This window comes from Papilio xuthus, unplaced genomic scaffold, assembly GCF_000836235.2.
Source record: "Papilio xuthus unplaced genomic scaffold, Pxut_1.1 DF829129.1, whole genome shotgun sequence".
Lineage (NCBI taxonomy): Eukaryota > Metazoa > Arthropoda > Insecta > Lepidoptera > Papilionidae > Papilio > Papilio xuthus.
The window spans coordinates 2,103,076-2,124,335 of record NW_013529520.1 but is presented as its reverse complement, the minus strand read 5'-3'; the positions used below and the strand labels follow the sequence as shown (position 1 = coordinate 2,124,335).

The 21,260-nt window shown below is 32.9% G+C and overlaps 1 protein-coding gene across 2 annotated transcripts in view; it reads left to right on the top strand.

Annotated features, from left to right (window-relative positions):
• LOC106120481 (uncharacterized) overlaps positions 1 to 21,260 on the top strand; it is a 153,277-nt gene that overhangs the window by 61,170 nt on the left and 70,847 nt on the right. For both annotated transcript variants that reach the window (XM_013315837.1, XM_013315844.1), the window contains exon 2: positions 20,360 to 20,413. In XM_013315837.1, coding sequence (XP_013171291.1) covers positions 20,360 to 20,413 — 54 coding nt within the window. The remainder of the gene's footprint in view (positions 1 to 20,359; positions 20,414 to 21,260) is intronic.

Below are 21,260 nucleotides of genomic sequence, written 5' to 3'. Positions count from 1 at the left end.
TAATATTGACATAGGAGCTGTCGACTGATACTTGACCGTTCGTGTGCGCGAAACTGAACAATGTTTACTGGTTTTATGGGTTTAGAACGCTGTTGTTTTCTCTCTGATTATCTTTGAAAATAAGTGGGATAAAAATATGTTTTTTACGGTTTTTTCGGTAGTGGAAACTTTAAGTGAATACTCAAATCAGTTAAAATACAGGACAACAAGTACAGTTACGTCTGAATATTAGTACTGTAGATTGCGTCATAACTATAAGATTGTTTTACACTCTTATTTGTGTTAATAAAGCTTCATTCCGTTACTAATATTATAAGGCGTTTATTCATTACGATCTAAAATGAAACTAGTTAGAAAACAATGGACTTTAGGCACGGAGTATTTTCTTTTAGATTTTATTATAAATTCCGTTAAGTTTGTATATTAAAATCAAGCTGTCGCCCGCGACTCCGTCCGGAATTATAAGAAAACTTTATTAGTAGCCTATGTGTTCTTCTAGTCTATGTTCTATATGTATGACAAATTTCATCGAGATCCGTTCTAAACATTCGCATTTATAATATTAGTAAGATTAAATTGTGCCAGTTAAGTAGCTGTGTTTAAAAATAAATACCTTTATGTGCGTAAATAATTACGTATGACGTACTTACATTTTAAAATTAACAGGAATATTTTGTCAGAGCAAAAAAGAAAATTTTAGTGTTTTGACGTCAATGCTTATTGTCTCGGTTTGTGTGAAGTTGATGGAATTTGTAGAGTGCGATAAAATGTGTCATTCATACTTTTATGTGCCCGCGTAAACTACTCATCCAAATCAATTACGATAGCTCATTTGTTATCCGGGTTTTGTATGCTTTCGTAGTAGATTTCTTCCTGAATTGGAAATTTAGGATCGACTTTCACTTACCTTAGACATACTACGAGTATTAAGCCAATTCAACTTCAACATATAAACTTGTTTTTTATAGTAATAAGGTTGTAATCGGTGCTCAAAAACATATTTAGAAATGTTTTAAGTTTAGTGGATATCCGACTACACTGATGGATGAATGTTAATTTGCTAATCTTATTTATTAGTTTATTTTACGAATTTTTCTATGAAATATTAATTTTATCTGTTAAATAAACATGAATAAAATAGTTTTTTTTAAGTTTTTATTGAACTCTAATCTCTTCCGTTATCATTATCCTCGTAAATAGTACGTCGAATAAAAATAGTAATTGCAAAAAATATCTTTGAATGCTTTAACAATAAGAAGTAATTTATATTTCTTTTTAAATTACACCTATCGAAACCTTAACGTGTGTTATTGATTGTGGGCTACCGATCAAAGCAAGTTTGACCAGTACATTAGTTTGCGTAAGAACATAGACCTACTTTTTCAATGCCTATGTACGTGCGAATACAGGCTCGATACTCTTAACTAGACTATCGTTGGATTAAACAGAAAGTAAACTTACGCAACTTTAAGCAAGAACGAGGAAATTTAGCGTTTAATAGAAAATTATAAAGACACCTGTCATTCTTTATCTATAAAATAGCTGTAATTGCTTGTTTTACAAACGCAATTTTGTTCAGTGATATTTCTTACCAGATGCTAATATTGATGAAATGTCTATAAGTAAGCGGTATTACAGTAGTTATTCTAATCTCTATGTAAGTAGTGTTAGGAAGAAAGTCCGACACTGCCGGTGTATCGCCGCAACACTAACCTTATTAAAAAGTTAACGTTTATGTCCGTTCACGAATCAATCTGACACTAGACTTGGTAACGAAAGCACCAAAGGATTCTAATTAGTTTTCTGCAATGCGTTCTATGTAACTTAAAAATACTGGGAACAAATGTTTCATCATCATCATCATCAGCTCACTATACGTCCCCACCGAGGGGCTCAGAGCCTACCCTAAGGTAAGGGTGATTAGGCCATAGTCAACCACGCTGGCCAACTGCGGGATGGTTGACTTCACACATATCTTTGAAATGTTTAGTTGAATTATAACTCTAAAAGACTTTTCCCTTTAATTTGTTCAAGTCACACATCATGACATAAGAGTTTTATTGTATGTGTTTGAGCTCTTAACAGTTATATCTTGAATTATAGCAAATGTTAAACAGCTTATTTTGATCAAAGCATCAAATCTAAAGCGATTTCATTGCTGGTTAAAAATATAAGGAGGTGCATTACGTATATCACATCGGACATGGCGAGTTACGAACAGTAAGACATTGTGACTCGTGGATTATTGTCAGTATGACGAGTGGCAATGTCCTACTTTTATCCCTAGGTAGAACAAGTCACAGAGAGATCATACTAAGATTTTTTCCCACCTGTATGTAAACTTCGAGCTAATCTCCCTCAGTGTATAAACACTTTGATAAATTATAAGGTGGGAAAAAAAAACAAGTTTATTAATCTTAATGCACTGGCAATTTATCGCAACTGCGACATATAGCTGGAGTACTTAAAGGGAAAAAAAGCATTTCGTTAGGTGCTCGTTTTTAATTCGTATCAACGTTGCATCGCAACTTTGCAGAAGTTCAATGCGCTGGATTTTTTTTTGTTTTTTTCATAGAGATGTTGTAAGAGCCAAGGTTGTTATTTTAATTTTAATTCAATGATTATATTCTTCAATATATTTAAAAATGAAATGGAGTTTAAAAGTTACGTTTCATTGCAATTGAAACTTTCGGTTTTCTTATGATCCTAATTAGTAAAATGTATGAAATTACAGACATCGTATAATATTTTTGACTAATTACAAACTCTAACAAATTTCTACATTTAACCGAATTGTCTGTCGTCTTTTTATGAATAATTTACGTATTGTTTTTCATGTTGATATGAATTAGGATTTTATGTACAACCCTAATTGGAAATGCAACTCGCTCTCAGACAGTCGTATCGATCCGAATGCAGCATGAGTATGCAGCAGCTTGTTGCAAAACCGCAGAATCTCTAAACATATGCTTACTTTTTTAATTACCATGCACACTCCTTGCGTTTTATCTTAATTGCTTACCAACCGCATTTATACACTAAGTAACCTTAAAGTAACTTTTGATTTATATAAAGCTAAGTTTTATCAAATTCTATTGGAATCTAGTTTTCAACGGTGACTCATTTTCACCGTACATCACAGATATCTGCCATGGTATGCGTTACTTATTCCTAGCACATTTTATAGTATAAAATGTTACGAGCAAGGAGCCACCGGATTCGTGAAAATAGCAAAGCGAACACTATCCATAGAAATCGCCAAGCAATCGTCGATGCGGTGCCTTAATGGACGGATACCCACTCTGGCGGGGGTGGGGGGGAGCCTGCCATAAAATAAGGGTGACTAGGCCATAACCAACCAAGCAGTCCCATTGTGGGCTGCTGGGCTTCACACACATGTATCTTCGAATTTCTTTGCAGATATGTGCAGTTTGCTACACGATGTTTTCTTTCACCGTAAGAATTTCGGATAAATGCATACATGTAAATCGAAAATTATATTTCAAGTCAAGTGCTCAACCTCTGATCTACCAATGGTCTTATACCTTCTTGCTATACCACTGGTAAATATGAAAAATGTACTCAAGCAAAAAAAATGTCTTCGGAGACAAGACGGCTGCTATAGCTTTAATTATAATTATGGTTGTCGAGAAATTATACAACATTTATGATTAAATATTAAATTAATTTTTGGTTGCAAGACAAAAACGTCTCGTGTTTGTCAACATAACCTTATAAAGTCGGAGTTTGCTTAGTATTATGTTAAAACAGTTGCGAAACTTTTTGATAAAACGGTCGTGATAGAAGTTGTGTCTAATTTCATGAACTGGCCTGACTACTAAATATAAAGGAAAGACTACACTAGCGAATAACATCGTAAAATCTTTGATAGTTTTATGTAAAACACGATTCTTTCTGTACACGTGACTTTTTGTTACAAATAATTTTAACAATAGAAGCAATGATACAATGATTCCAACACTAATTAGATGCTATAAATCTCAAGTGTTTAAAAAATAAATTCTATTTAATACTAAAAAAATTTCATGCGATTTTCCTTAAATTTTAGTTCCATGTGAATTTTAGCCATCGTCACAAATGTATAACTACATTATTGTTCACTAATTATTTGATGGTGATTTTACATTAGTGGCGTGAATTCACGACACTGGTCATACCCACCACATTCGCGGGATTGTCACATTCGTTCGTGAAACCCACAACGAACTAGACGTGGAAACTGCTGCTGCAATTCCTTTTTTTTCTAGCAAGATATCATTAATTAGATAACCAATACAAGAATATATTCCATATTGTGTAAAACACAGGAAGATAGTGAATAAACATAAATAGACCCGCACGAGTGAATTTGGATGAATTACCCACGAATAACGCGCCAGAGGGGCGCGAACCTCGCGAAAACCATCTTCATTCACGTTTACGCTTGTTCGCGAAGCTACGAAGCATAATGTGGAGCCACCATTCTAGAAAATGATACGACATGGATATGGGAATATTAATAAGATACACAAGTAGATACGAAAGTAGGTTCAGTAAACTTGTAGCGCATAGTAGCAAAAGATAATATATTAAAAATAATGTATAAATAATATAATCACACCTTTAGTTTGTGTTGTTGCTAAACGAAAAGCTAGTTTTAGTTAAGTCGTTAACATTGACCTTTTCACGTACTAATCAATTCCATTATTAATCGTAAGATTCTTATCGTATACATTATAACTTTCGTGCATGAAAAAATGTTTTTATACTTCGTTCAATTTGTCCTTGAAATTGTTAAAACATATTTTAGGTTCAATGGTCATTCATCGTATATAATATGTGATGTTCAAAAACAATGCATCACAAGGTTCACATTTTTTTACTGAACGTTTTAAAAATAACATAGTACCGAGGTTGTAGTTTTTTGTGACCTCTTAGTTCTATTCCTTTAGAACATCATCATCAGCTCACTATACGTACCCACCGAGGGTCTCGGAGCCTACCCTAAGTTAAGGGTGATAAGGCCATAGTCAACCACGCTGGCCAAGTGCGGGTTGATTGACTGACTTCACACATATCTTTGAATTTCTTCTCAGATATGTGCAGGTTGCATTACGTTGTTTTCTTTCAACATAAGAACGTCGGATAAATGTACATATGTAAATCGGAACTCGAAAAACACATTGGTACATGGCGGGATTCGAACCCAGGACCTGCAGATTGCATGTCAAGTGCTTGACCACTGAGACACCGACGCTCCTCCCTTTAGAACGCCGGTAATTAATATTTAGATTAGGTATTTAATATTATAAATACGATTGAAGTTACATTGTCAAAGATTTTAAATAGATATCGTTTTCATATTCGTTAAGATCCAATTAGAAAACCAAGTCTCAACAAAGAAAGATTTCTTTATACTCAACAGTGCACCTTGGCATATTTTCAGTTGACTTATGTCAACGGTTAATTGGCTTATTCAATTATAGGCTCAAAGAACATAGAATTTGAAAAACATAAACCAAAAAACCGTCGCCTCTTTTCTCAATTCAATTGCAATAAAGTAGCCATGAGTGAGAGTGTTATTTAGGCAATCGCATCAATCTTAAAGCTTAGTCTTCATATCCCTAGAGAAAACATTAGTTTGTAGTTGACTAACCGTGCGTTTCTGACGTCAAAATATCTGTATAAAATCGTCATCAGAGATTTTGATATCAGAAACCCACGATAATTATGTTTATAATAATGAGATGAATAAGTGATAATTTAAATATTTATAACTTGTCAAGAAATTAATTATAACAAGTGATTACTTATATTTAGTGACTTAGTTATTTTTAATGGTTATTTGTACAGCGAATGGTCAAGTAAAAACAAACTACGGACGTCATTTTCCTATCTCGTAATACGTGTCATAATATCCAAAGGCAATTAGTGCTGGCTAACAAAAGCATACGTTTTTTTTCCTTCTTACATTGCTGTTGCGCGTGACTACGTTTTTGCTATTAAATTATTACACTACCTTTGCCTACGTTTCACACCTTAAATACAAAGTGTTAACTATTATATCAACAAACATATTTTTTAATGAAAATAAGATAAATGAATAAGTATAGTAAAGTTCCACAGTTGTTGTGTAAGGGTCTGTTCACATTAACCGGGGCGGAGCGAGCATAAAAGACGTGAAAAGTAAGATCAAAGTTTGACTCAATCATACAAAGCTCAGTTTTTATTGCAATAAAAATTTACTTTGGTCTCCACTCCTGTTCGTCTGATCGGACCTTTAGTCGCCTCTATTTTTTGTCATTCCTGTTTTTTTAATACATTTTTAATTCAGTTTAAAGACTACAAATACAAATTTTAAAATATGCCAAAATAGAACAATAACAAGAGAACACGTTATTGGTAATATTGCTACTAATGTTGCGAAACGAAAAACGTTAATTAGAACTAATACGACCTGTTATTTCATACACGAAAATTACAAACGAAAAGAAATCGGTCATTTTAATGTTGACATTTACTGTATTTTTTATTTTTAAAAGTAATTTACTAAGAAATTAGTCTATATTTTGGCTTCTATATCGCTCATTGATCCAAATAAGCTTTTTTTTTTAATTTTTATTAAAAAATTATTTGTGTAATTTCCGAAAATTGAGAAGCAAGTTATTCACTTTGAGTATTAATATAATGATAATAATGTTGTTAAAAAAATAAAAAATTTAAATTCAATAAAATTAAATTTTAAATTCAAAATAAAGTTTAAATTCGATATTTAAATTTTAAAACCATTATGCGATATTCTATTGTTCTAATTTCAAAATTTCTTTGTTTTCCAGGTAAGTCCATTTTGGTGCAAAACATGTATGTCCGAGTATGTATACCCCACTTCTTTGCTGAAGAACCACAAGCATCCTGGTACAAACATATTCAAGTGCAGGACAAATAGGAAATGTCTCTCTGCAAATCACACTTTATGTGTTACGTATGTTTTATAGTTGCTTAGCTCGCTTTAGTACGTAAATATTGTTATCGTGCGTTGAATATTCACTATGACAATGGCTCTAAATAAAGATAAAATATTATTTATCAAGTTGATCACTGAAGAACATATCTTAATTTTCGCAAAACATTTCTAATACTGAAACTATAATACTTAAAACAGAATTTTAGCGCTTTATTTTCGCGTTTGCTAAAGGTCCACTTTTTATAGAAAGCAAACCTTAAAATTTATCTAGTAAGTTAATCTTACTAAAATATAAATGTATGATGTTTGTTAGAAATTATCTCCAAAAGGGGTTCATGCTGGCTGAAATTTGGCGTAAACGTAGAACATAGCCTGGAAGAGCGCACAGGCTTCTAATTAAGTTTTTTTTTAATTTCCACGCGGTCGGAGTCGCAGCTCCATGTTTCCAATAGCCAACGTTTCATTTAACAATACTTTATCTAATGCACTGTTAGACTATAAATAAATTGTTCTAGATATTTCTACGGCTATAAGGTCGACGAGCTTTGCAATGCACACTTTAATCCTATGATACGAAATTGTGTAACAAACGACAGTCACTTGGTAAGATGTTGACCGTGTTAGGTACGAGTATTACTGTCCTCATTGTGTTGACATTTTTGTAACACATTGTTTTAAACTAGCTATCGAATTAGTTATATCGTTCCCTTTGTAACTATCACTGGGACTTTAAAACTTGTCCCTTGTCAGCATTCCTCATGTTAAAGAAGTTTTAAAAAGATCTCAGCTCTAGTTATCTTGACTTTGAATAGACATAACTGAAGAGTCAATAACGTAATAGTTAAGGGTACGGATTTTCGATCGCGTGGTCAAGGTTCGAATCCCGCCATTCGACTATTGTCGTAAGTATACACAAGCATAGAGCTTAGTTGGAATGGTACAAGATATAATAGTAAATTAACCAAAATCTGCTAATATTTTTTTAAACATTAGTCTGAAGTGGCAATAGGTAGGTCATGTTTGTCTATAACTTTGTGAGAACGGCAGGCATGCGGTAAATACGAGACTATATAGTATGCAAAGTATTGGCATTACCTATGTCTATCGAAGAATTGTTATAGGCAAATGTAATAGACATGCACTCATGAACAGACTCAATACGCATATTTACTTACTGCGTTTAAACATTGGATTGATGGCTTAAAAAGAAATATAATCTAGATATCCATTATCTGATTTCTTACTAATATTATAAATGTGATTGTTTAGATGGATGGATGCTTGTTTGAAGATATCTCCGGAACGGCTGATCTTGATGAAATTAGGCATACATATAGAATTTATAGTCTGGAAGAACATATAGGCTATTTAATATTTTAATCCCTCGCAGACGGAGTCGCGGGCGACAGCTAGTATTATTATAAAAGATTTTATTTTGATTACACCAATTTGTAAATTGCCGAGCTACTGGTAGAAACGCTTGGGCGTGGCGAGATATCATTTGGTTAACAAATGGGCAATTTGCGAAAAAGCACGCTAAGGTCAAAAGGTCGTGGCATTACACTTCGTGGGCAGTACGTTATCGTAGTCAGTTTTATAAGAAACTATACATCAACTTTCAGATAATTAAAACATTAATTGTTACCTTGGATCTTCGGATGTGTCGCAAATTCACTTTATCCAGTACATTTCTTTGAATCAATTGGTTAAAATATCGTAATGATAGGGAAATTTTAGTTTTCATTACTACTTACATCTTATTTAATATTATAAATACGAATGTTTAGATTGAGATCTCCGGAACAACTAAACAGATCTGGCTGAATTTTTTATAGATGTAGAACATAGTCTGGAAGAACACATATTAAGTTTTTTATTAAATGTGCGCGGACAGAGTCGCGGGCGATACTTATCAGGGGATAAATCAAACACTCAACAAATACTAACCACAAGTGGTATATATAAAAGGCTTAGTGTTATCGATAATATACTGCATTCTATTGCACTTGATCCAGTTATCATTTGATAAAATTATACCGCTCGGATTATTGTGGCGTTAATTGTTAGAGAGGCGTTATAAGCTGAGAAATTACTTATTTCCATTATTATGAACTCTTACTAATAAATGTATTTTAGTTCACTATAAGTTCCCACTGAGGGGCTTTGAGTCTACTATAAGTTAAGGGTGACTATGCCATAGTCAACCACGCTAGACCAGTGCAGGTTGGTTGCATCACGATGTTTTCGTAAGAACGTCGGATAAAGATACAATAATCCCGTAAATGTCGGATAAATCGAAAATCAAAAAACACAATGGGACATGGATAGATTCGAACTCAGAACCTACAGATTGCAAGTCAAGTGCTTAACCCCTGAGCCACCAACGCTCTTACTACTATTAAATCACGTTACAATATTAACGTAATTCATACCAGTTAATAGTAGTCGGTGGCTCAGGGCTTGAATTAATGAAAAAAACATACATAAAAATAATATATGCACAATTATATTATTACTGTAAAAAAAAACAATTTGTTAGGTATTAAAGATCCATTCCACATATAAGAAAATAAAGCTTCCCTTTTGAAATCCCTCGCGTCTGGAAGGGTTGACAAACCCTCTATTATTTGTTCCCCTTCGTGCTTAGGTCCTTACCGTCTCTATTTTTCAACTTTAATTCCGCTGTTTTTAAAATGTCGTTAAGATAATGTACCACTTTCAAGATGAAACTTAACGTCCAAGTCCACTAATGGTATAAGTCCATTTGTATTCCTAGATATTATCATCCAGCATCAAAAACAGCAATTTTACTATGTTACTAATATTGTAATAAGGTATCTCGATCAAATTAAGATGTACAACATAGCCTGGAAGAACACATAGGCTATTAATTCAGTTTCTTTATACCCCGCGGACGGTGTCTCGGGCGACAGCTATAGTATGTTTTTTAATACTCACATCAGAGTACATGTAAAATCTCCCTAATAATAGGAATATGTATTATGAATCAGCATGTAGCTCAATTTCTCTAGGACTAGAAGATCAATAACTGTTATAATGCACTAGTTTAAATAAAACACTACTGCGGCATCGTTTTGTTATCAATACACTATCTCTGCGCCGCGCTAAGCCTCACTCTCAAGGCCAAAGTAATTTAATTGCTTGAAAAACAATTATTCTTCATCGACTCGTTCTTGGAAAATTATCTTTTGTAATGTAAATAATACAACAGCGAACTAAGAATCGTGACAATGCAACAATCATGAAAAATAACAGACGACAATGTTAATACATTAGGATAGTAGAACAAAAAAAAAAGATAAAAACAAGTTCTATGTCATACTTTTATAGGGGTAAATAGGCCATAGTCTACCAGGCTGGCTAAGTGCGGGTTCGTTGAATTCACACATATCTTAAGTTCTATGTAACCCTTTGAAACTCAGGCGAAGAATTAGAATCGAATGATCCCGCACATGTTAAAAACAGTTCAATCGTTTAAGCTATATTGGTTACAATAGAATTTGTCAATCGGGTAGTCTTCTTCTATAATGACTTAAATAGAATAACATCCTTACACGTGGTAATATTATATTATCGGAAAATTGATTACCTTTCTAAGTAAGGTCGTAGTTCATTAAAATAACATAAGTACTACTACATTGTGTATTCCTAAGCAAAGCTTGTAAGACATTTCTTTGTCAACTTGCATGTTAACTTTGCCAATCGAAACATTGCAATTAACTTATTTTAATAGATAAAATGGGTTTTCCCCTTGCATTTTAAAACGATTTTACTGCGTTATTTCCTGTTAAGTAGCACCCATTGACGACTTTAGCACAAGTTATTAGCTGTTTTATTAATATTATTGACTTTGAAAACAATTATCGGAAAACATTAAAAATCAAAATCTAAGAATTAACGACTTTATTGATAATATTGCACGGTTTATAGAACAGGTAATGTACATATGTAATTTTTTTATATATTCTACATATAAAAACATGCTTAATTATTTATTTCTGAGGTTCCAAATAGGTTAAAATAAAAGTTTTATTGATAATTTTGTTAGGTATCTAAGTTAAAATGTTGATAAAAATTGTCAAATTATTAATCAATTTAACTCTATTTGTATATTTAAAATATGACATTATCTAATAATATATACTATATAAAAGAAACTATATGCTTATACCAAACTAAATAATGTACAAAATCGATCCAAAATCGCAGCGTTCGCAGGGTAGTGTGCCCAAGAGGCTGGCGGCATTTCCCCGTTGGTTCAAATACGTCTCAATAGATTCGTAGTATCTAGTTTTCTAATATTTTCTCTGAACTTTTAAGCTAAACAGTAAAGAATATTTTTCCTTATCAAGTCTATGGGAAAAGTTTTAAAGGTGAATTAAAAGGTGCGCGTAGTCCAAAATATTTGACTTTCAAAGCACGTCGTCAACATCATCTGCTTATTTAAATAACAAACGCTTCTAAAACATAATGTTTAACTTTAATAAATAAAACGGGTTTTTCCCCCGGTAATATTTAAAACAATACTGAAATTTTTAATTTCCTTAAGTTAATATAAATTTATTTCCTAATTCGCCTTAAAGACACATAAAAAGGGTAAATTCACCTTAAATTTGAATAAGTTTCGATACATCTTACTTCTTACTAATATTATACATACGAATTTTTGGATGGATTTATGTTTGTTTGAAGGTATCTCCTGAACGACTGCATGGATCTGCTGAAATTTGGCATATGTGTAGAACATAACCAGAAATAACACACATAGGCTACTAATTAAGTTTTTTTTTTAATTCGGCGCGGACGGAGTCGCGGGTGAGAGCTAGTATTTTATAATTTAATATTTCGTTACACTTGAAATATGGAAGATAAATATGTTCACATTTTTTGCTTGCTTTATATTTGTATAAAAAATTATTCTGCACAAAAATTATTAACTAAACCACTAATATCTATAGTTATAATTGACTTTGCCTTTAGACTAGCAGTTGTCTGCAACTTTATCTATGCGGGAATAAAACAAATGTCGTCTTTTAGTCTATTTCACTACGAGATAGCTTTAAAACAATGGATGAATTTTTTAAATCGGTTTGTACTTTCGGGGGCTATTCAATGCAAACAAACAATAGAATGTCTATAATATCTTATATATAAAATTCTCGTGTCCTCCGAAACGGCTTGACCGATTCTCATGAAATTTTGTGAGCATATTGACTAGGTCTGAGAATCGGCCAACATCTATTTTTAATCCCGCGCGGACGGAGTCGCGGGCGACAGCTAGTTAGTACATATAAATTATATCTTTTATCATTAAACAAGAAACTTATGTTAATAAATTGGAACTATATCACTACTATAAATATTTCTCTAATTAACTAAGCTAATATTTATTCAGTTTATCTAACACGTTTTCCTTATTAAAGATAAGATGTCAATCTACAGTTCAGATATTATGGATAGTAAATTATATGCTGCAGAAGATTACATAACAGTTCATTTTAATGTCATTGCGTATATTAATTGTAATTTATATAATAATAGGTGACGCCTGTGATTCCTTCCGCGTGGAGAAAAAAAAATGTTAGTAGCCTTTGTGTTCTTCCAGACTTATTCTACATCCATGCTAAAATTCATCAAGATAAGTTAAGCCATTCTCGAGATACCTTGTAACAAACATCCATCTATCGATCAATCCAAATATTCGCATTATTAATGTTATTAAGATAAGATAGCTGAATTAAAAAAAACATAACAAGTAGCCTATGTGTGTTCACCCAGGCATTTATGCCAAATTTAACAGTAGTAGAGCCCGCTTTAACATTTACGCACGAATTGGCCCGACTCGCTCGGTGAAATACCACGACCACGCAAAAGACAGGCGTGAATAGGAAGCAATTCTGCGTTTCGTCTGATGAGTGTGCGTCCCGGAGGCCTAATTTACTACTCTTTCCCTTCCCACCCTTTTTCTTATAAGGAATGGATGGATGTGGAAGTGGACTTTTCGGATGAGAGAACGCATGGAAAGAGGACATAATTTCTTTCTGTGCATCCTCTTCTCCGTCGATTAAAGGTAGGCAACGCGTGTGCAATTGCGTATGTCTATGGGCAACGGTCACTTCGCTATTTCAGTGATTTCAGGTGGCCGCTTGCTCGTTTGCCACCTTATGATATAAAAAAATCAGCGACATCTGTGCCGTTTTGCCTTCTAATAAACATCTATCGATCCAAACATTCGCATTTATAATATTAGTAAGATTTGCCTTATTCAAAGTAATGAATACGATGGAATCGTCTGATATAATCTTAGATAATCTTAATAATGTTTATTATTCAATATCCATGACATTATTGATTGATGGAATTGTACTTTGTTTAATTTTCATATTAAATCATGAATTATTTAAAGCTATGCACAGTTGTGCATCTCCTGCGTATAAATTTTATAAAAAAATATTAAGTAACATGTGCGCAGTAAAATTGAAACTATATATGTATATCCATTTTCATAATATCTACTTAAACTAAATGCACGTAACAAAAAAAATGAAATGACAGTTTAATACGCCCAGCGATTATAGAGAAGATTATTTTTTTCCAACATTGCGAACAATTTGTTGACACGCAAATTTCTTGAAGATTATTAGAGTTTTTGCATGTGAATCTTTGTCAAAGACAAATCATCAGCGATTACCTTATAAACAAAAAAAAATCCTAAGAGCAAGCATCAAATGCGGAACTTTAAGGTAAAGAGAGACATTTTGGTTATACGTTCTTCTTTTATGTAAAGACGTTAAGATTTACTGTAGTGAAATTAAATAAAATGAATTATGATTTTAATTAAATTATAAATTGATGATTGCATAAACATAAAGTAATGAGTTTGAAGTAGATGGCTACAAATGTTGAGGAAGACCACAGAAAGTATGGATTGGATGGATCGAAAGAGGATACCTCTTTCGCATATGCGTAAGGATGGAGTGGAGATATGTCCGCTGATATAGATCTATAGAGGAGTAGTACATACTGTGTAGAACCTTCGAAATTATAAGTTTCCATTTACATCATGATTTGTCTATTGATAACATCTATTGGAATAAACCTCTTTACTTCAGATTTTAGTCAGAATAACACAGAAATTTATCCCAAAAATGACATAATGAATTTTTAGCTATTCACCGTACTACGATCAAAAATAAAAAAATGTATATATAGTGTAAGAATGACAACAATACGGCCTCACAGATTGTTATGTGTCATTGTCATATTCACCTCTATTTGGTGTCTTCGTTCCTAGCTCGCTGTTATGAATACAAATTGAAATAATTGACCTCTAACTACGCTTATTTTTCTTTTCGTACTTCCGAATGCACCTGATTCACACTGTCACGTAACACCGTCTTCCTCATTCTTGTTTTGTTGTAGATTGTACACAAAATTATAGTCAACATGTGTAACGACAAAATTATGATAAGAATATTTACTATACAAAGACTTTGAGTGATGCCTCTGTTATCATATTACTAGGAATATTTCGTTTGTGTTTTGTTTTATCGGATTTTTTTTTATTATTATTTGAATTGACTTTTATACCCGGTCAAATCAATATTTAAGAAGGTTTTCTTACAAAATATAACTTACTAACATTATGAATGCGACAGTTTAGATCGATGGATGTTTGTTAAAGGTATCTTCAGAACGGCTCAACGTATCTCGATAAAATTTGGCACAATTGTAGAACATAATCTGGAAGAACACATAGGCTACTAAATTGTGTTTTTTTGTTAATTTCGCGGGTGTTGCCGGAAAAGCTATTATACAATAAATATTAACAATTACTACTAATAAATCCTCCTTATATATAAAAGCTTATAGTGAGTATAAAACATGTTAATCATCATAGTGTTCACGATACCTATGCTACGTTAGTCTGACAATGGAGACGCGTGGGTTGATGGATGTGGTAATTACAAAGTTCAAGGTCATATATGTATTATGGCAGGCAAAGATAATACAATGACGATTGGTCACCGTCCAAAGTCAAAGTTTGCGATGGTTTTTAATATAGGGAAGTTCAAGAATAATTCAAACAGTTCGAACCTTAGTCAGTCATAGAGCAATTCATGTACTTCAGACTTTGGAACTGGGAACTTTGCTCTTCGTTCTATACGTAAGTTAGGCCTTTCGTACACAAGGTAATATAAATCTACGCAACGGGAATTTTAGATGTTAGGCGATATGCGCAATAAAATGTTATTGAGGTTCATACATTAGCCGACATTCTGTTCTTACGTCGCCATAAACAAGTAAGTCCGTAAGAAAAGTTGCAGCGATTACAAGAAATCTATTTATTTGACATGTGGTCGACTGTATTGACCGAATAGACGAACCAAACGTTGTGTGTACACTGCGATGCTCGCAACAGTACGTTAAAATATTAGTTTTGAAGATTTATGCGTTGCATTGTGTACGACAGGCCTTATTAAATACTTTAACCGCTGCAAACATAGTTTATTGAAAGGAGATTTTTTTATTTATAATATTTAAATTGCGAACTTCTCAGATATAGGTATTTACCATAACAGTGTTATGGTACATGAAAAAAATCGTTTCTGGTCTAAATGTTGATTATTTCTACAAAACTATCTCATTGTTAGCCATCTGTCATAACTTTACGGCCGAAAGCGCGTGCTGCACTGATGAGATTTCTTTTATTGCCGACTAGAGAGCAATGTCGTGATTCGAACAAGCTGACAATAAAATATCCAACTTTATTATCATTGTACACTCGTGCAGTAAAGTGTTGCATGTTGCATAACTTTTCATACGACAGAAATGTAAATATAACATTTTTATAGACAACTATGTTTTGTACCGAAGTCATATAAAAAATTATAGAATACAAGATGTCGCCCACGACTACGTCCGCGCGGTATAAAAAAACTTAATTAGTAGTTTATGTGTTGTTCTCGCCTATGTTCTGTATCTATTCAATATTGGAGCGAGATCCATGGAGCCGGTCTGGAGATACCTTCTAACAAACATCTATTCATCCATTCATCCAAACATACGTATTTATAATATAAATAAGAAGTAAGATTATTACTAAAGAGGTGATGAATTCATTGACATTTTAATAGTAGTTAAAAAAACAGATTCAGTTTTAAATAAAGTAATTACTGAGTAACTGTTATTTATCCCGACAAGTCGATGAAAGCACAATTTAATGTGTACCTAAAATAACATAAACTGTACGCGACTGTACTTAAATAAAAATATGAAGATATTGTTTTATTTTTTAGTGGATTGTAACATAATAGTAAAAAGATATTTTGCAGGTAACAGTAACAAACCTATTAAAGCATTGTAAATATTTCTTAAAGTCAGTAATTAAGATTTTACTTAGCTCTTAATTAGTACACTCGTAAAGTAAAAACAAGTTTACGTAAATGTAAAAGTTGCAAGGCATGTGTCCTTACTGTACAAAACAAAAATTCGTTTTTTCTGCATATGGTCTAGACTCTAGAGTAACGGTTTTTCTTGTCTTTGTTAATTTACATATAAATACATATAAAAATACAATATTCAATATGAGTACTTAAAGTGATGTAACAATGATACATGACAACAGAAAATAACTTTTTTTATAACATACTAGCTGCGGCCCGCGATTTAGTCCGCGTGGAATTAAAAAAACTTAATTAATTCCCGGCAATTATTCGAATTTTTTTCACCTTTTAAAACTTCCCTAAATCTCCAAGTCACTCCCGAACTCATGACCAAGATAAGATAAATCCGTTCAGCCGTTCTCGAGTTTTAGTGAGACTAACGAGCAATTGATTTTTATATATGCAGATATAAGAATATTAAAATAACGAATAAAAACATATTGTATGTTACTTATTAAATATCACAATGTACTTTGTTCATTAATAGTTCAATATCGTACAGTCACGAAGATAATGATTCAAGTTTGTTGGGATAACTTTTACAGTTATTAAAATCTTTACTCGTTCTTAGCAAATAGTAAATTAAATGTACACATTTTTTTCTAATATTTATTTTTGTAACTCTAATAATATAGATTTGGAGGTTCACGTTCATTCACAATTTACTTAGGAGCGGTGATTACTAATTTATTCAACATTTGACTAGTTTTTATTCTTATTATGTTTATGATTTTTAAGACTTTAAGTCTTAAAAATCAATTTCTCATTCCAAATATATCTTAACACTAAAAATATTGTAAAAACTCTATCAATTGAATTTATTTTGCAGCGTATTGTAATTTATACTTTTTACCACGCAACTATTTCAAACCTATACTTAGATGATTTTTTTATAAATTTCAATAGTACCGCAATTGTTAGACTGTTCAATTACCTGTCGATCTAAACATAGCATGTTAAATAAAATCAAGCTTTGTGAATATATAATCAGTGAATTTTATTTTATTATATTTGGTATCACTGTTGTTAACGATTGTACTTTGTACTATAGTTCTAAGGTCCTTAATTAACGATTGAATTTTACAAGCACGCTCTAATCATCTAAGGTGAATAATATACAAGCGAGCGATTCTACAATCAACATTTTTTAGCTTCCTTACATTATATGAATTGTGAAATCATTGCGAAGAATGACAAAACGGTCCTTGACTGCCAGGTGAGGTTCTTCACCTCTAAATATGATGAGAAAAAGTATTTTGCTATTATGTGACTGTCATTAATTTGCAATGTGCGTATTTTAAAATGTTTGCAAAAACTTAATTTAATTGCAATAATTATAATGGATTAAAAATAAAATTTAAGTAAGATTTTTTTTATTCTAGAAAACAAGTTTAAAATCTGAACCTCTTGTTCATTTTAAGATTGATTTGTCATCCATCTTGTGTCATGAAATAAAGTAGGTAAGAAAATAAAGTTTTTTTAATACCATGCAGACAAAGTCACCAGCAACAGTTAGTCTGTTGTAATATATTCAATAGCACGGGATAATATTATGACCAGGAATTGTAACCACACGGCGCATAGTCCCGCTATCCGCATACCGACATTCAAACGAAGCTTGCGATATCAAACGAGGTACCCGTAATTGTATAACAGATCACCCTGTACACATTAGTAATTTATAACTCACAGTACAATTCACGAGGGAATATTCAATTTCCCACAACAATCATAGATTTATTTGTTTTCTTGTTGATTATCATTGCTTTATTTTTCTTTATGTACCTTAATAATTATTGCACTGCAACAGTTTTAGCTCTACCAGGACCTTTTTTTTTCAGAGGGGAATGCTTTATGCATACTCCGCGCCCCGGAGGGGACGCGGTAGTTATGTGGGAAACTCCTTCATAGCGGAGGCATACCCACTAAACCCCTCTGTTCCTCCAACGCATCGGGACGGGACCACGGGCACGCTTTCGCTCTCGTCCGCGGCCCCGTCTGCGAAGGTCTACCAGGACCTGGGAGAGTTTTAAACGGCGCCCTCTTTTTCTTACCAGGCAATACTAGGCTACGTGAGACTTATTCGGAGAACTATGGCGCCTTTTTCTGTCGCCCAACGGCGCCCTATCCTTACGCCGGCCCTGCACTGACTCTACAAGTTTTACAAAACTGACTGTAACTTTTAAATTAAGAAAGCACATAAAATATATTATTATATTTCAAGACAAGGAACACATTATTTTAGTATGGTGTGACTAAACTTGTAGTGTCGCATTTTCCTGCCTTTACCTTGGCCCTTTAGAATGGATCTTTATTTCGTGGCATGTTAAATTTTCCTCCAAATAACCTTTCGTTAATTTCCGGGGTCTAACGCACTTATCTTGACTTATGTCCTTGTGATTCATCTGTCTATAATTTATGATTTGTTATGTTTTAACGTCTACATCAGTATAATATTATATTAATAACTAATAATAGTTATAACTTTTGTCACTTCTCTTGATATTGTAAATTAATATCTTTTGTTATAAAACATTACGTATCAACATATGTCTTTGATGACGTTATGGTGGTCATCTTTTGCAGAGTACATGTTTACATTCCTACATTTTACCTTTTTTATAATCTAACAAGAAGAACTAGAAAAGAGATATACATTTGTTATGATTTTGAAAATGGAATCATATCTTACGTAATATTATCATTTTAACAGTAGTACAGCCCGCTTTAACATTTAAGCAGGAATTGGCCGGGCTCGTCCGGTGAAATACCATGAGCACAAAGAAGACAGGCGTGAAGTGGAAGCAATTCCGCGTTTCGTCTGATGAGTGAGCGTCCCGGAGTTCTAATTTTAGTCCTCTTTCCCTTCCCACCCTTTCTCTTATAAGGAAAGGATGGGAAGTGGAAGTGGATTTCCCGGATGAGCATAGAAAGGAAAAATATATTCTTTCTGTGCATCCCCTCCTCTGTCGATTAAAGGTAGGCAGCGCATCTGCGATTGCCGATGTCTACGGGCGACAATCGCTTCGCTATTTCAGCGATTTCAGGTGGCCGCTCGCGAGTTTATGATACTAAAAAAATGCCATTACAACACAATTCTATCTCATTTACAGCAGTTAAAATTCACGGTTAATAAATACAAATGTGTTTAAATATAGTGTTTGCTATACTGTGTTTGGTTCACCACTTGCTTTAAAAAAACAACAATAAACATAGCGAGTGCCGGTCCGAGACATTTTAATAACATTTTTTTGGTATCAAAAGCCCGGCTAGATGACCATGCCTCAATCCGCCACGCGCCGTTGCTCGCGGCCTCTGCTCGTTATGACAGAAATTTACAATTACATAATCTGTAGATAAACATTAATGACGCCATTTTGTCATTGTGCTTCGGTATTTTAAAAATGCCATTGCGTGCAATGTTGGCTGTAACTGAGTAATTCGTACCTTAGCAACCATATGGCTAATTTAAATTGTCTTGCCAATCTTGTTTTTTTAGTTTAATTAAACACTATAGTAATTATATTTTTAAATAGGAATATCTTTGATACGATATAGCTATAGTTAATCTTTTGTTCCTAAAGGATCAAGTGTTATAGTATTAATGCCAGGAAATAAGAAAATAAAAATATATGTTACCTGCCTACGCTTTGCAACAATATAAGGTATAATAATATCCTATCTTGGTGCTATAATATTGGCAATGCCCAAAGAGAGAGATGTCTGGTATTAGAAATGAAATAGAGCTATGTATTTAATATATAAACGAGTCTGAATATTCGTAAAAAGTTTAAAAGTGGGTATACAATAGTAAAATTATCTATTTTTCAGTGAGCCTCTGTTGTAATAATACACAGGCGAGTTTAATATGAAATACAGTGGGAAAAACATTAAGAATAAAAAACTTATTTCCTCTTTCTTGTTGCAGCAATGTCGGCCGATGGGTCGACGACAGATATCAATGGGCTGCTCAACGATACTGGTGAGTTATACTTTTTAATTCTTTCTTAATTATTTATTTATTTATTACAAATTTATCTAATCAGAGTTGCGTGAAACTTGTTTGGCAACATTTGGACTAAGAACATACCAACTTCGGCTATTAAATAAAATGTATCCACCACACCAATATTCAGTCCAGTCTAAAAATGACAATAATAGTGCCGACTAATTTAATAGTTTTAATTCAACTTTAGCAAATTATTTAAAAAAATTGCTTTCTCAACCCCACAAATATATTTTTTTTAACATACATACGACTTGCTACTTACGTACAACATACCGCCATCTATATAATTATTACTTTTTTTACTCGAAAAGCGCCATCTATGTGGCACACGGTAAAATATACGTGTTTCATTAATGTTTTACAAATATTCTACAAGATGGCGCTAGGAACAGCAACGACTTAAACCGGAATTATAATAAATATTTTTCAACAGATGTCGCTGTATTTTTTCGTGTAGACAGTAAAACTATTTTAGATATATTACACTAGATGGCGATATGTGGATCATTTTTTTTTGTTATGTTAAACAAAAATATCGGTGAAAATTTTCTGAATTCGGAAGAAAATACCATTATGTGTTTCTCCTTAATTTTCACAACACCTACCTAGGTCATTGTTGCCATAATCAACATACGTCATATTTTTATGTAAGATATTTATGTAATGAGTCCTTGACTTTAGATTCAGGAAAATCATTGTTGTTTGTACGTAGCTCCAAGGATGGACGCAAGAAACCCTATCCAAATATCCAGTTAGGTAATCCATTACGTAATACCATTAGAGACGAATCCATATTGCGTCAGAGTGACGCTAACGCCCT